The sequence below is a fragment of the Poecilia mexicana genome, unplaced genomic scaffold (genome assembly GCF_051168715.1).
Source record: "Poecilia mexicana isolate PSO_F unplaced genomic scaffold, ASM5116871v1 scaffold_9, whole genome shotgun sequence".
In the NCBI taxonomy this organism is placed as follows: domain Eukaryota; kingdom Metazoa; phylum Chordata; class Actinopteri; order Cyprinodontiformes; family Poeciliidae; genus Poecilia; species Poecilia mexicana.
Genome location: NW_028263378.1, coordinates 24,588,776 through 24,606,132, shown reverse-complemented (window position 1 = coordinate 24,606,132; position 17,357 = coordinate 24,588,776). Strand labels below are relative to the sequence as shown.

General features: G+C 46.1%; 1 protein-coding gene across 1 annotated transcript; it reads right to left on the bottom strand.

Annotated features, from left to right (window-relative positions):
• Positions 1–7,276: 7,276 nt before the first annotated feature.
• On the bottom strand, positions 7,277–11,188 carry fzd10 (frizzled class receptor 10). Its single transcript, XM_014968927.2, has one exon. The coding sequence runs from the start codon at positions 9,765–9,767 to the stop codon at positions 8,016–8,018; it is 1,752 nt and encodes a 583-aa protein (XP_014824413.2). The 5' UTR covers positions 9,768–11,188; the 3' UTR covers positions 7,277–8,015.
• Between the last annotated feature and the right edge of the window lie 6,169 nt (positions 11,189–17,357).

Below are 17,357 nucleotides of genomic sequence, written 5' to 3'. Positions count from 1 at the left end.
ATGCTCTGTCCCCACTGCTGTTCTGCATAGGCCTGAACCCCCTCAGCCAAATCATCAACAAGACTGGCTACGGATACCGACTTAAGAATGGGGCCACAATCAGTCACCTCCTCTACATGGATGACATCAAGCTGTACACCAAGAGCGAGCGAGACATCGACTCACTGATCCACACCACCAGGATCTACAGCACTGACATTGGGATGTCATTCGGACTAGAGAAGTGTGGCCGGATGGTTACAAAGAGAGGGAAGGTCGTCCGCACAGAAGGGGTCTCACTCCCAGAGGGAACGATAGCAGACATAGAGCACAGCTACAAGTACCTGGGAATACCACAAGCAAATGGCAACCTCGATGAGGTCACAAGGAAAGGAGCCACAGCCAAATACCTCCAACGAATAAGGCAAGTCCTGAGAAGCCAGCTCAATGGCAAGAACAAGATCCGTGCAATAAACAGCTATGCCTTACCAGTAATCAGATACCCTGCCGGAATAATTAGCTGGCCAATGGAAGAGATGAAGGCCACGGATGTTAAGACTCGGAAGCTACTAACCATGCATGGAGGGTTCCACCCCAAATCCAGCACCCTGAGACTGTACACGAGCCGTAAGGAAGGAGGCAGAGGACTAGTGAGTGTGAGAGCCACTGTCCAGGATGAAACATCTAAGATCCATAAATACATCAAGGACAAAGCCTCAACGGACGATGTGCTCAGCGAATGTCTCAGGCAATGGGGAACAGAGGACGAGGTGCTGGAGGAACCATCATGGGAAGACAAGCCCCTACATGGGATGTACCACCGACAAATAACTGAAGTGGCTGATATCAGGAAATCCTACCAATGGCTGGAGAAAGCTGGACTCAAGGACAGCACGGAGGCCCTCATCCTGGCCGCCCAGGAACAGGCCCTAAACACCAGAGCAATAGAAGCTCAGATCTACCACACCAGACAAGACCCAAGGTGTAGGTTGTGCAAGGAGGCCTCTGAGACAGTCCAGCACATAACAGCAGGGTGCAAGATGCTGGCAGGGAAAGCGTACATGGAACGACATAACCAAGTGGCGGGCATAGTGTACAGGAACATCTGTGCAGAATACGGACTGGAAGCCCCGAGGTCAAAATGGGGGACACCCCCAAAGGTGGTGGAGAATGACCGAGCTAAGATCCTGTGGGACTTCCAGATCCAGACAGACAAGATGGTAATGTCGAACCAACCGGACATTGTGGTGGTGGATAAAGAACAGAGGAAAGCCGTTGTGGTGGATGTAGCAATACCAAGTGACCACAACATCAGGAAAAAGGAGCATGAGAAACTGGAGAAATACCAGGGCCTCAGAGAGGAACTGGAGAAGGCCTGGAAGGTGAAGACCACAGTGGTGCCTGTGGTCATCGGGGCCCTCGGGGCAGTCACCCCCAAACTGGAGCAGTGGCTCAAACAGATCCCAGGAACAACATCAGACATCTCAGTCCAGAAATGTGCAGTTCTAGGCACAGCCAAGATACTGCGCAGAACCCTCAAGCTCCCAGGCCTCTGGTAGAGGACCCGAGCTCAGAGGATGAAAGAGACCACCCACGGAGGGTGAGAGGGGAATTTTTTATATAAACACCTTTGACTGGTTCACATGGAGACATGACAGACTTTACGCAAAGATTTCACTGCAGAGGCAACTAAAATCATTCAATAAAAATATCCTTTCTGAATATCATCTCATGGACACTGAACTAAATGCGTCTTTCTGACCGGGAGCTGACAGCGTGTTGAAGAGTGATGAACAGGACACCTCGGTTAGGAATCTCACTGCAAATCTTTAGTTGAAATGGTGCCTTTAACTCCAGTCTCCAGTACAGAACAGAGAAAACTAAAGACAATGCAACGTTATTTTAATCCATTTATAGTCTAAACAGAGGAGCCATCAGTTTATTTTGAGGAAATAAATAAAGGTGCAGAAGTTAATTAGATCCATGCGCAGTCCGCTGCACAACCAATGCGGCGCTGCGAAGAATTAAACTTAACTCGCCCTGCAGTTTTAACAAATGGAGTTGAAGATGTTACCCTCCCGCACCCAGAAGGAGCGCGGCAGACGTAACATCTGTCCGTTTTGGAGAAGCAAAACCATGCAAAAAATAAAAATAAAAAATCCTGGTAAAAATGCACGCCCGAACCCTGCATAGGGTTAAAAAGAAAAAAAAGAAAAAGAAAAAAAATCTCGCAGAGTTCAATTGTTCGGTTTGGTTCATACAGATCCAAATGTCGATGAATCAGCGCAGATTTCTCTGCAGATGCAACCAGGAAGAATTTGTGAAGCTGTGCGTTCAGACCGTAGCGGGTGAATTAAAGGTAATTTAAGTGGAGTCGCTTAATTTCATTTCTGTCCAGACTGTGATTAAGCGCAGCTGACACTTGGTGCGCAGGCAGTTTCAACTTTACGCACAGAGAACAGAGAACATCGTGGAGCTCATTATTAATCACACTAAGAACAATATCTGTCAGAGAATCACCTCTGATCTGGAAGCTTTAACGAACCAGAGGCTTTGGAGCGTGTAGCGCAGCTGATCCGCTTCTGCGGGAGTTTTCTCCCGCAGGCCAAAGGAAGTGATCAGGAAACGATCAGAGTTCTGCCATCTTCTAATCACGTCATTTTGTGAAATGTTACCTGATTTCAAAAACGGTCTCACAGAGAAATACTAAATGTTTTGTTTGATGACTACAAATTGGAAATAAAATTATTTTTTTCTTTGACGGACATCGAAAAATCTCTAGCGCAACCTCTGCTCCAAACTACGAACATTGTCGGCCCCTCTTGTTTTGTTTTTTTTTTGTGGAGGATCAGTAAATAACTTCTTGGTGTTTTACAACCACCAGGTATGAAGGGCTTTAGCCTTTGAGTTGCACCACAGCGCAGCACATTTGAAACATACAGGAGAACAATGTCAGCTCGTTTTTATGAGTACAAGTATAAAGGAGGCTGGTATCGCGCCTGATGTAAATCTATTTATTTATGTCATCACATGGACTTATATAAAGTTTTATACATTTTATTTTCATATATTTATTATTGTTTTTCTTCTTTAGATATTAGGTTGGCTTAGAATGAGTCCAAATAATGTACAGGAATGACCTGGTGCTGTTACATGTCAATCATCAGGGGGGGCCATTGGGGGGGCCAATCAGATGACAGGGGGGGCACTGGCCCCCCCGCTCCCCCTCTGGCTCCGCCTCTGCCTTTGAGCCAGTTCATTATGCATTTAAAAAAAAAAGGGGGAGAGCATATTGTTGCCAGGGTTTTATGTAATTACTCTCACCTTCAGCATGTGACTGGGAACAATTACCTCCAGTTCAGACTGATGTGTTGGAGACTTTGAGCTATTATTAGCGCGTCTTGTTGCAGACTGCGCACATACACTGTGCTCTTTGCCCTAGATTCAACACTCTGTGTGCCTATTCAAAGTGTGAAACACACCTCACGCACAAAACTCAGAATTTATGGACCTGAACATCTTACGGTCGCTCCTTTCATCATTTCACACACACACACACACACACACACACACACACACACACACACACACACACACACACACACACACACCCCCACACACACACACACACACACACAAAACGCCCCTTTGAATCAATCGGGGTCCGGCGCATTTGAGCGAACCCGCCCGCCCTGGAAGACCAGCCGCATTCCTTTGTGCGTGTACACACGTCACGTTTGAGCGTATGACACCGAGAGGCTGAGCGTTGCCTTCGAACCAGACAAGCCTCAACTGGCAAACAGGTGCTGCAGGAGCAGCTGAGGATGAGGACACGGGGCGTCGCCTCAGAGTCAGATCAAAGTGAGGTCGTCTCTGTTGCCAGTCATCCCCAGCAGCTTGATTCACGTCACTGTATGTATTGGAGGCCTTTTTGACGGCTCGCAAAAAGGGACAGAAAGCCACACAAGTTTCCCGCAAATCCTTGCATACAGCGACTGGAACAACAAAAGGTCAAAGCCACGCCCCTCAATCTGTGGAACAATGGCCGCCAGTGGAACTTGGGCTACCTTGAAAGAAACTTTGGAATACAGAAGTCGTTACCTACAAAAACGATGATATACGTAAGCAGACTTTACAAAAACAAAAAACAAAAGAGAGAACCAGGAACAAGTGCTGGTGGAAAAAGTCACGCTGACCTTTGCAATCAAAACTTGGATCTCGGAATGAGGTATTTTCCAATTAATAATGAGTCAAATTAAAAGTCAGAAAGCCAGTAGGATTTCCTAAATGGTGTGTTCACTAACAACACAAACTAATAAACAAGCTTATATTGTTTGTTAGTATATCAATGAATTTTGTACTTTCAGCATTTTCACTAACTGAGGTTGCATTTGTTTGTGTGAAAGTAAGATTCAAACATAAAAAAAACCAAACAAACAAAACAAATTTTATCACTGCAGTTATGGCTAATGGTTGATTACACAAGGCAGCCATGTTGGATTTTGAGGTCATGTTTAGGGATCTATTTGTAAATTTTACGAGTTACATCAAAATGGATAAAATCGTAACTTCTTATTGAAGAATGAGTGCATATAAAACTGATTTTCTCAACCATTGGAGGAGCATGAATGAATATTTTTCATATTTCTGTCATGCCGGCATAAATTGAAAAAGTCAGAGTTGAAATGTCTTTCAAAATGATTACATTTTTATAAAATGGACATGAGTTGGCCTGACATGTAAGCAAATTCTGTATCATTTGAACTGTAAAGTAATTTTATCATATAATGTCTTTCAAGAAAGCGATATTTGAAAAAGAAACCTGGGCCAGAGCTATAGTCTGAGCTGTAAAATCATTTTTATCATAAAATGGCAATATCTGCGTGATTTATTGTATTGTTCATTTATATATTAAAAGCTAATTTAAGTATTTCTGGTGCCTACGTGTGAGCTGGTTTCACACTTCATTTACACTGTAGTGTTTCACAGTTGTTCAGCATTTTTTCACTGCGGTTGCTCGTGAACAAAAGAACCTAAAAATCTGCTCCTCCTCCCCGACTCTACCAAGTTCGTCTGGAAGTGTGCCCTCGAATGAAAGCCTGCTCAGGGCCTTTTAAAATATTGGGCTGACTCTGACACGTACTGTTGTGGTACTTGACATAAAAAACTGTGAGAACCACAGGGTTCAAGTCATTTATTATTATGAAACCAAGGGACGGAGTATGATTCTGCAGGACTTTCTCTCAAGAAACGACTCGGCTCTTGCAAAGGCAGGTGAAAAGCCGGAAGCATTGTCTTCAGTTATCAAGTAGTGATTAGCAACACAAGTTACAAACAAATCTCTTTCATTCAGAATATTTAATTTTACACACCATTAAACCGCTGTTTTCTCTTTAGTTTGGTGAAAAGAGAGAGGTGAATTGACATGACATTGGGATACATGGGTACGGGTTGAACTGGGATTCCCCTCATTCCTCCTAAGGTAACATCTTATTTGATACGTCCCTGGAAGAAGCCCAACGTGAACCTTTTCTCTCTCTCTTTTTTATTCATACCATCCCACTGAAAAACACTCCCATCTCGATAACACTGGGTTAACGAATCAACATTTCTACTCCTAAAAGCCCAAGCGCAGCTGAGAGTGAATTAAGCTGAAAAAAAAAAAAATGGTGTTGTGCCCTTGCTCTGAGCAGACTTTTTTTTTTTTCCCCCTCCTTTGAAGAGAGGACAAGAAGAGAAGTGAAGTCCTGGAGAGAGGTGGTAACTGTCATTTATATTTACAGCCTCGCAGACACCTCGGGGGCTCTTATCCAGGTGGCCTCTGTTGAGGCTCTCAGAAACGCTCACACCTTTTCTGCTGCTCAGAGTATCAATAGACACTGGCTGACTTTGATTCAGCCACATAGAGGTTGTGAGTCATGTGCTTTTTGACTGTTGAAACTGGTCGGGTCGACGCTGGAACTTGAATGCCCTCGGGGACGGAGGAACACTACTCCTCAGAAAGGTTAATAAACCACAGAGAACCCGCTTTTCTTTCTTCTTCTACTTCTTCTTCTTCAAGAAAAGGACATTCGAACATCAAAAACCCAAAACGAGTCCTACCTTCTGACAAACGCTCAGTATCCCTGCATATTTTTAAACCTGGTTTAAAAAAAAAAAGAAAAAAACTGACATATGGATGAAGTATCCATGCTTTTCCAACAGGACCACAGAGACAATCGCCGTTACGTACGTTCAAGACCAGACTTGTGGCCCCTCAGCATGTGAATCAGTGTGACGACACCAACATCAACGTATTTAGTTTTTTAAATCCCTGTGGATAATTAAAATAGCCGCTTTAAAACAATGCTCGACTCCTTTTAAAACGGCCCGCCGATAGGAAACAACACATTCAGCTTTAAAGTGTTCCTCCAACTTCAGACACTCTCATCCGGTCTTGAGTGACATCAGGAAAATTGTTTAATCGCTTTACAGATGCGGATGAGTTAAACAGAAACAAAGGTCGGAGAGAAAGAAATAAGATTTGAAATTAAAACTGTATTTTGTTCCGATCCGGTAAGAAACTAGAAAAAAAAAACTCCTAAAGAGACTCCCATAAATGTCATAATGAATGAAAAATGTGATCCAGACAACGGGGAAACACCTTTGTAACAGTCATCCATGTTGTTAAGAATTAATAAATAATTTTCAACATCTAAAGGAATGCCAATTATCCTGACAGGAGGATGATCCAGATTTCTTTGGAATAAAGGCTTTTGTTTTTGTTTTGTTTTGACATTATGTTGCGTGATATTAAAATATGATGGAGAAATTAAACCATACGTCTCACGCAGAGAACAAAGTAAGGCCGCACTCAGCCTTTTCAGCTTCTTTTTTCTCTTTTTGCTTTTTTTCTTCTTCTTCTTCTTTAGATAAGGCCAAAATTGAATGAGCACAAAAGTACAGCAGTTTCTTTTTCAAACACTTGACAACAAGAATGGAGATGCCACTCTTTGCCTGCAGCTCATTTCAGAACAATGTCCCATTTTCTACAAAGTAAGGCAAGATATTCAGCTTAGAAATGCCATTTCTGTTTCAGAGGGCCAGTGTACATTTGGAGCATTTACCAGATAGCAAAAAATAGGCTTTTGGAGGCCCTCATTAGTTATGTTTATGGCTATTCTTTTTTTTCTTCTTAAAAGTAATCTTTTAATCAAAGTATTAAAATATTTTGAGTGGCAGAAGAATAACTCCAATTAAAAGCAGTGAGAGTTTAAAAGGCCATCTGATCAACAGACACTCACTCAGAGATTCCAGCTTTGCAAAAACAATTAAAACTAGTTCTTTTTTTATTATTAATTTTTCTATAAAATATTGGCTTTTTCTTTTTTAGAAACATATACAAACACTCCTTTGCACTATAAAACAGCAAAGAAATGAAAAAACAACAACAACGGAAGAACACAGTGGACAAATATCTTTTCAATATCGAGTGCTTGATTAATTTATTGCGAGGATTCGCCTCACAATGGGTGTTTCATAAGGATCTAGAGCGCCTTTCAGCAGCTGCTTTCAGTCCAGTTCAAACATATATGAAAACAGGCTGAATTTCCATGAAAAAAGCCTGGAAACAGCACTCATCTCTCTGACCATTTGCCTCCATTGTGCACTGGGGTCCTAACATTGTCTGTAATCTGTCACCAACAGTACAAGTGTCTTTTTAGCCAGAAAGGAAAACATCTATTGCACATTATTCAAGTAACGCCGTGGCACATCCAAACGGTTTACTCCACTCTTTTTGTCCAGGAAATAATAGGATTTTCTTTTTTTCTGTTATTCCAAGTTCCTCAAAAGAACAAGCGAGTGAAGGGGTAGGAGATTTTTTTCAAACAAAGGCTGCTCTTGTTGGGTGACACTGCAGAAAATACAAAAAAAAAAAAAAAACAAAAAAAAAAACATGTATGTTCTCAATGCATGAGGCATACATAAAACATGAACCTCTGTGCTTTCTGGACCAGTCTTGCTTTTAGGGTTTTAAAAGTCTGTTTGGGCCCGCTTCACACACATGTCGGGGGCTGCCGCGTAGGCTCGTACTTGGTGTTCTGCCCTTTGAGGGATGGGTGAGGCTTGATGTAAGGCCTGCTGCTGGTGAAGACGCTGGCCGCCTTCCTCCTCGTCCTCTTCTTCAGCTTCCTGCTGAACACGTTCTGCCACGACTGCAGTGTCTTTGAGGTCCAGATCCACATGCCGCTCGTGATGCCCACCACCAGCAGCATGAAGACCTTCACCATGAAGATCTCCACGGCGGGGATCGAGGCCTTCATGACGCACTCGTCCGACTCCGGCCCGCTCCCGTCCACGCACTTCTGCTCCTCCGCGAGGATGCGCCAGTAGTCCATGTTGAGTCTCTCGTAGAAGTAGCAGGCGATGACGCAGGTGGCGGGGACGGTGTAGAGGACGGAGAAGACGCCGATGCGCACCATCAGCTTCTCCAGCTTGTCCGTGTTCTCCCCCTCGGTCTTCATGATCTTCCTGATGTGGAAGAGGGCCACGAAGCCAGAGAGCAGGAACGACGTGCCGATGATGAGGTAGCAGGAAAGAGGAATGAGTACAAAGCCCGTGAGAGCTTTGACGTCCATGCTGCCCACGTAGCAAACGCCCGTCAGCTCATCGCCGGCCACCTTCCTCATCACCAGTATCATGATGGTCTTTATGGCTGGGATGGCCCACGCCGCCAGGTGGAAGTAGCTGCTGTTGGCCTCGATGGCCTCGTGGCCCCACTTCTTTCCAGCAGCGAGGAACCAAGTTAGAGTCAGGATGACCCACCAGAGGGAACTGGCCATGCCAAAATAATACAGGATGAGGAACACGATGGTGCAGCCAGTGCTCTCCAGGCCCTCCTGAATTATATACTGCACGCCATTGTCTCTGTCACAGGCTATCCTGTCGGCTCCCACAAAAAGCCGAATGAGGTAGCCCACGGAGTAAACACAGTAGGACATGGAGAGGAAGATGATCGGCCTCTCGGGGTACTTGAACCTCTGCGGGTCGATGAGGAAAGTAAGCACGGTAAAGGCACTGGAGACAAAACAGAGGATGGACCAGATGGCTATCCACACCAGGGAGAACTGCTTGTCTCCCTGACTCCAGTAAACATCCACTTTGGGGTAGCACTTTGGGGCACAAGACTGGCTCTTTTCCACAAAGTGGAACTTGCCGGGATTGCACATCTGCTTGCTGCCGCTGTCCTTAAGGTGCAGGTCCTGCCCACTCAGAGGCTGCTGCGGCCTAAAATCTGGAGGCTGAGTGTGGGACACTTTGGGGGGCTCGTCCGATCCATTGTTGGGCGCCTCCATGCACAGGTTGTTTGGGTCATTTTTGGTCGGAAGGCGCGAACAGTCCAAAGAGTCGGGCCAGGGGAAATTAAACCTCTCCAGAATCGGGGAGCACTTCAACTTGACCTGCTCGCACATGACCCTGCACGCCGGGATGGGGTTGGACACCTGCTCCGTGCACATGGGAGCATGTAGCGAACAAAGGAAGAACTTGAGGTGACTGTGGCATCCGAACTGGATGAGCGTTGCGAACTCCTGCAGCTTCAGCGCAGCCTCTTTCTGATCATCGTGACCCATGAGGTTTGGCATGCGAGTCATATTGTAGCCAATGTCCTTGCACATAGGGATGTTGATGTGCTGGCATCTTCCCTCTCCTGACCAGTCAGGATCTATAGAGCTGATGGAGGAGCTGCCCCTGCTCCACAGCAGCAGCAGCAGCAGCAGCAGAGGCACCGGGATCACAGCTGAACACATTCTCCTTTCTCAGCTTGAAGAAAAATGCAGTCAACTGTTCAGTGCAACCAGGAAAAACACAAGTTTCTCTCTCTCTCAAAAAAAAAAAAAAAAAAAAGTCTGAACCGAAACAGAGCAGGTGCTGCGTAGAGAAACTTACTTAACTAACCACTGCAATATCATCCTCTCCTCAGCTCAGAGTTGCAGAGTTGAATGAAAAGAGAAATCCCGCGATGGAGAGAAGGTGTTTCCTGGCTGCGAGCGCGCTGTCAGGTCCATGCTCTCCCCCAAAACGTTCACTTTGGCGGCTGAAGAAGCCCCCTGGTTACTTCTCTCTGACACCGTGCATGAAATTACCCCATGCGCTTTATTTTATTTTATTTTTATTTTAGTTTCCTTTCGGTTCGGTCCGCTTCCACGCTTCCTGACACTTTATCGGCATTTAGGTGCTCCTCCGCGCCTGCTGCAGTGCGATTTCGGTCCGTGAGAAACAACTTCCAAAAAAATAAAAAAATAAAAAAAGAGAATAATAACAAGAAAAAAAGTAGTTCCAGTCCTTTATGCGAAGCACTCTAAATTAAATAAGTGAGATAGAAAGAAAAATCCTCCGGGTTAATATAAAGTGTTTCCCAAGAAACGCAGGATTTACGCTCCTCCCCGGGGCAGGCGCTCGATGCGTCTGGTGGCTGTGCTCGTCTGAGCTGGTCGGAGTCTCCGTCCCGGTCTAACCTGCCAAAAGATCCGCCTTCAAAGACAGCTGCTTTGCATAAGAAAGATGACACTGACACGCAGATTATTTTCAAATCGTGCGGAACAGCTTGTTCAGTGCAGCACTTTTCAAAGCCTCGCTGCAAACTTCCTACTCGCTCTGTTGTTTGTTCTCTGCAAGAAACTCAGTCAGTAAAATGATAAAAGAAGCGTTTTTATTCCCGGGTTTTCTTTATGTTTGTTTCGCAGAATCCCGAAATGCTGCGCAGCATGGATGCGCAGAGGTTCGAAGGCGCGCCGACATTAAAGTTTAGGTGGAAACTACTAGTTTTTAATGATCCACACACAGTGCCGGATGTAAGAGGATCCAGGTCCCTGGGCTAGAGACATTTTGGGTCCCCAAACCAAACGTCTTCTTTTTTTTTCCTTTCTTTTTTTTTTTTAACTAATGTCATTTAAAAACACTTTTAACCCTTAATTAAACATATATTCTGTGTAATTTAAAAGAAAAACAGATGCATTAAAGAAACAATTGTAGTAAGTATAAGTAAGCTCACCCTTAAAGTGTGTTTTAATTATCTTAACTTTGCACAATTGGCTCGCAAAAGTTCTCAAAATCTATGAGACTGAAAGGACATCTATTATTTTTCACAGTCCTCTTCAGGAGGCCCCACAAATTTTCTGTCAGATTATGTTCTGAACTCTGGATAGGCCACCCAAAAACTTTAATTATGACCTAATTAAGCCACTTTATTATTGACATGAATGTATTATTGGGCTCAGTAAATAAAATGCTTATTTATCTTCACCTTTCTAGAAGACAGAAGAAGGTTTTGGGTCAAAACTGACTAGTAACTTTATCCACCTTGACAAGATAAAAAAAGTCAAAAGGTTGAAGGTAGAAAAAAATAAAATAACTCTGGAGAATGGTGTTGCCACCACCATGTTTCACTCTTGGCATGATGTGTTATTTTTTTCATACCAAACATGCTTTTTGGATGTAAACAAGCAGTTTAAGTTTGTTTAAATGCGGTTTCATAAGATTACACCACATTATCCTACAAGATTTTGAGAGATTTTATCCAGGCCTTAATGTTTTCTTTGAAAGAAAAGACTTCAGTCTTCAGCCTTTCCTTCTCAGCGCAGACTTACAGAGAAAAAACACGATTCTTGTTACGCGTAGAACCAAGAAGCGCTCATTTGAAATTCCTGCAGATTCTGTGATGTTTCTGTGAGGCTCCTGAAAGCCTCTCTCACTAGTTTCCTTCTTGCGTTTTCATCAGTTTCGCAGAATTTAGAGAAACTAGAGATTATCTTTCGTTGTTAATGGTGTTTCTGAGAAGACTAAACACGAGATCAAAATGTGCTTAGAAAATCGTTTGTGTGTGAGTATCCACATGCATCCATGTAATTTATAATTTGGGATTTTTCTCTGTAAGGAATTTATTTGTTTCTCAGTCAAACTGATTTTCCATAATCATATTTTTTAACATCAAAAAGCCTTGGCAATTTGTCAGGAGTGTGTAGATTTTGGGGATCCATTATAGCTATAACACAAAATGTAAACACTGAAAAACATATAGAAAAAAACACTACACATGAAACTGTGAGGAAACACATAGATGGCAACCTCTACAAAAATCCCCAAAGTTTTACATTTCATTTACAGCTATTTTAATCTAATGTTTTTCTTAGTGCATGTACAGCTTCTGCTTTGGTAAACTTGTTCTGTTCTGTCTGAGGCTGCAAAGACTGCTTATACGTTGAGCTGGTTTCTTGACTCACCGAGGTGTAACAGTTCAAGCAAAAGCGTTTATGCAGAAATAAGGATGTTGATAAAACCACATCCACTTTAAGGAGTCTGGGATCGGTGTGCTCTTGCCAGCATTGTCACTGCAAAATCTCAACAACACCTTGCATTCATTTCCTGCCTTGCCTTTGTTTTTTCCTTCTCTGTTTTCCAATGAGGGAAGTTCCACACGCAAACAAATAAGAAGAAATTGGCTACATTCCTTCTGAATATGTCAGCCTCAAAGCAGTGACATTGTTCTCCCAGAGAGGCAAAGCTTACATCAATAATTCAGGAATTGCTTAGCCTTTTTTTTTTTTTTTTTTGTAAACTTTGAGATCTGTATTCTCATCAGATCTGGACACTGCCTTTGTGGCTTTGCTTAGAGGTCCACTTCTGCAATGGTGATTTATTTATGCATCTGTGTATAGACGGTGTTTTTACTGATGTGATTGACTGACGAGACAGCATATATTAGCATAATAATGTAAAAAAAAAAAGATATTAATATGATGACGATGAAGTAGAAGAAACAGGAGGAGTTTACCCTTGATTGATGCTATCCTTATCTATATAAGGAAGAGGAATATATGACCTCTTAAGAACCTTGCTCCATTCACGCTGCAGACAACAAACGATCAACATGTGGTCACTGTTGGGGTCAGCAGATTTTCTTCCTTTATTTTGTTCCTTCAAGGAATGTCTTTACAAAATAACTGTGTGTGTCAGCTCATTTCCAGTCAGCGGGGTCCTTTCAGGGAGTTTGCTGGTTTCCCCTGTGTCCACGCAGGTTTCACTGCACTTTTTGTTGTAGTGACATGTTTTTTTTTTTTCTTTTTTTTACCCCTTCTTTGAAAAGTGCATGTGTATGCATCTCGGTTCATGCGTGCGAGTCACTGAAATAGAGTAGGACATGAAAAAAGAATTAAAAACAGACGAGAACATATGGACAAGAATTTAAGTCATAAAGTTTCATAGCATTAAGAAAATGACGGAGATTTAAACTCCTTGATACATGGTAGTACTGTCAGTTTGATTTTAAAGTGTTTTTTTCCCGCTAACAAATGCACACCGACATAAAAAAGAAAAAACGAAAAACACATTTAGGTGACAAATGTGCAGGCTTTTGAACTGAACATGGATGAAAAAAAAAGACTGCAAACTCTGGTTTATGTGTACTTATGACATCACGAGGAGAACCGGAGTCAAACTGGTCAGCTGGCATTTGTCAAGATCCGTGTTTTTGTGTGTTTATTTTTGAGTTTTCTGTGTTCAGTCCTGTTTCCCTGTGAGTCTCTGTCCTGTCCTCCCCGTTGATTGCTCCCCAGGTGTGTCTCATTCCCTTAATTACCCCGTGTGTATTTAAACCCACCGGTTGTCTGTGTTCTTTGTCGGATCCTCGTCGTATGTGTCGTAGTCAGTGTCTAAGTCACGTCTTGTGTTCGCTCCAGTAGAACTGTGAAGTCCTGGAAAGCGTTAGCTCTCGTTTCAGTCCGGTGTTTCAGTTGCTACCGGTATTTGGCTGTGTGCCTGTTTTTCTGCCGTGCTGCCTGTTTTGGACTGTGAGCATCATCATTAAATTCTTCATCTTCACCATAACCTGGGTCTCAGCGTCTCTCCTCACCGCACCACCACAACCTTATTATGACAGAAGGATCCGACCACAAACGACGGTGAGGAACCAACATGGACGCCTGGACAAATCCCTGGTGGGGAACACGGCTGGTGCTGTGCCCACCAGGGGTTGGACCCCGCCGACATTGCCGCCCTGTGCCGCCGGAGATCCCGGCCCCTGGGCGTCAACGGCACCACCGCCCTGAGCCGCCGGAGGTCCCGGCCCCTGGGCACAGACGTCACCGCCGCCCTGAGCCGCCGGAGGTCCCGGCCCCTGGGCACAGACGTCACCGCCGCCCTGAGCCGCCGGAGGTCCCGGCCCCTGGGCACAGACGTCACCGCCGCCCTGAGCCGCCGGAGGTCCCGGCCCCTGGGCACAGACCCCGCTGCCTAAAGCAGCCGCCCGTCCCTGCACCGAGGCGGAGCTCTCCGCAGCAGCCGCCCGTCCCTGCACCGAGGCGGAGCTCTCCGCAGCAGCCGCCCGTCCCTGCACCGAGGCGGAGCTCTCCGCAGCAGCCGCCCGTCCCTGCACCGAGGCGGAGCTCTCCGCAGCAGCCGCCCGTCCCTGCACCGAGGCGGAGCTCTCCGCAGCAGCCGCCCGGCAGCGTCTGTTCCCGCTGCCTCCACAGCGCTTGTCCCCGCTGCCTCCGGTCCCCGCAACGAGGCAGCGTCTGTCCCCGCCGTGGCAGGTCTCCACATCCGCTGCTGCTCCGCCTCTCTGTCTTCTGCCCCCAGAGTTTCCTGAGTTTCCTGTGCTCGCTCCCCCCGAGTTTGCGGACGAGCCTCCGTCTCCCAGTGCTCCGTCCGAGCCCGCTCCAGAGTTTCCTGTGGCTCCGCCCCCTCAGTTTGCGGACGAGCCCGAGCTCCCCGAGTCTGCTGCCGGCGCGCAGCCGCCCGCTCCAGGGGTCCCCGAGTCCGCTGCCGGCGCGCAGCCGCCTGCTCCCCCCGAGTTTCCTGAGTCTGCTCCCCCCGAGTTTCCTGAGTCTGCTCCCCCCGAGTTTCCTGAGTCTGCTCCCCCCGAGTTTCCTGAGTCTGCTCCCCCCGAGTTTCCTGAGTCTGCTCCCCCCGAGTTTCCTGAGTCTGCTCCCCCCGAGACCCCTGAGTCTGCTCCCCCCGAGACCCCTGAGTCTGCTCCCCCCGAGACCCCTGAGTCTGCTCCCCCCGAGACCCCAGCCGGCCTTCCCGCCGGCCCAGCGGACCCGCCTCCACGTCTCGGCTTCCCGCGCCGGCGGAGGAGACCGCCGGACCCGCCTCCGGGACTCCGGTTTCTGCGCCGGAGACGCCGCCCGCCGGACCCGCCTCCGGGACTCCGGTTTCTGCGCCGGAGACGCCGCCCGCCGGACCCGCCTCCGGGACTCCGGTTTCTGCGCCGGAGACGCCGCCCGCCGGACCCGCCTCCGGGACTCCGGTTTCTGCGCCGGAGACGCCGCCCGCCGGACCCGCCTCCGGGACTCCGTTTCCTGCGCCGGAGACGCCGCCCGCCGGACCCGCCTCTACGTCTCGGCTTCCCGCGCCGGCGGAGGAGACCGCTGGACCCCCCTCTACGTCTCCGCCTCCTGTGTCGTGGGCGGCCCCCGGACTGTTTTTCCTGTGTTTTCAGTTCCTGTGTGGATTAATTTTTGTTTCTGGACTCTGGCCCCTTCCGTCGCCCCTCCGCCCACCCCGTTGGGTTGTTTTTCGTTGGACTGTCTTTCTATGGACTCTTGCCCTCCTTCCGTCGCCCCTCCGCCCACCCTGTTGGGTTGTTTTGTGTTTTTGGACTTTTCTGTTTTTTGTGGGCGTCTGGTATCCGCCCTTGAGGGAGGGGTACTGTCAAGATCCGTGTTTTTGTGTGTTTATTTTTGAGTTTTCTGTGTTCAGTCCTGTTTCCCTGTGAGTCTCTGTCCTGTCCTCCCCGTTGATTGCTCCCCAGGTGTGTCTCATTCCCTTAATTACCCCGTGTGTATTTAAACCCACCGGTTGTCTGTGTTCTTTGTCGGATCCTCGTCGTATGTGTCGTAGTCAGTGTCTAAGTCACGTCTTGTGTTCGCTCCAGTAGAACTGTGAAGTCCTGGAAAGCGTTAGCTCTCGTTTCAGTCCGGTGTTTCAGTTGCTACCGGTATTTGGCTGTGTGCCTGTTTTTCTGCCGTGCTGCCTGTTTTGGACTGTGAGCATCATCATTAAATTCTTCATCTTCACCATAACCTGGGTCTCAGCGTCTCTCCTCACCGCACCACCACAACCTTATTATGACAGCATTAGTAATCATAATGGCAGCAGAGCCACTTTTGAGAAATTTCAACATGGATTCTGAAATGCATTTAAGGTGTGATGGACTGCAAGGAGTTTACCCCTGATTGACGCTATGATGGATACAATAAACTGTGAAAATAGCAATAATTGTTTTCAGTATTTAACTGGCACAGATGTGTTTACGTTCCTGTTCAGGTTGTTCCATCTGTTGAGTTTCTTTGCATATTTTGCTCCTTGTAAGATGAATTAACAATTATCTCGCCTCAAATACTTCTGCGACTTGCCTGTACAGTGTCACTGCTTGTAGTCTGAACACATTTTACCGTAACTTACGCAAACACCTTCTGTTTTTGCTAGAGCTGAGCAATACTTCTTACCTCCGGTATTGACTGGAAGGATAGTGGCTTAGGCTGCGATGAGGGTGTAAGCATGGTTGAGTGATCATTTTTGGCAGAGTTACAAAGTGATGCAGCAGTTCTGCAGGAAATATTGTTGGAACTGGAAGAGCAACCTAACGGAAAGGACCAACCTGTGTTTTTTTTTTTTTTTTTTTCCTAACAGCTTGGCTCAGGCTGATTGTCGAAGATATTTGATAATGTAATATAACCAGTGTAGCATGGTCATCTTCACTTTTAAATCTGTCTGAAATCCAGGTTGATCCTTTGTTTTTTCCTTTCCTTTGAAGAAGGAAAATGTTTAAAAACATACAAATAGAGACAAAAGAAGAAAGAAAGCGAGAAGACACACTAGAAGAACGGTGCTCGGTTCCCTCGTGCCTTGTGTGATGTCATCAGTGACTTGTATTTGGTACAGGGCAGTTTTCCTCCTGAGCAAATTAATTTTCCAATAAAACAAAATCGTTTAAAATCTGATCATGACATGTTGTTCTACCAATGACAAACTACATCTAAAGTGAGTTCAAGACACGCCTCGCTGGTAGCTTTAAGCCAGCGTCTTGACCGTGTGAGGGCAGATTGGTGATGACTGGAGAGGAAAAAAGTGTTTACGAGTCTTTCTGTCTGTCTAAAGTCTGCGCCTTTGAGATTCTCCAGACCTCTCTCATGTTACCTTGTAAAAAGTTTGTGGCTGTAAGATTCAAGCCGCAGACTGGCCATGGTCTTCATCAAGAACCAAACACTGATCGCCTGTAAACAGGGGGGGCGGCGTTTACTGCATTTTTACAAGAGTCACCAAAGAGCTCTAAGAAGTATTTCAGAAATGTGTTCGGGAGAGATGAGAAACCTGGCACCAGCGTGCCTAAATGGTTT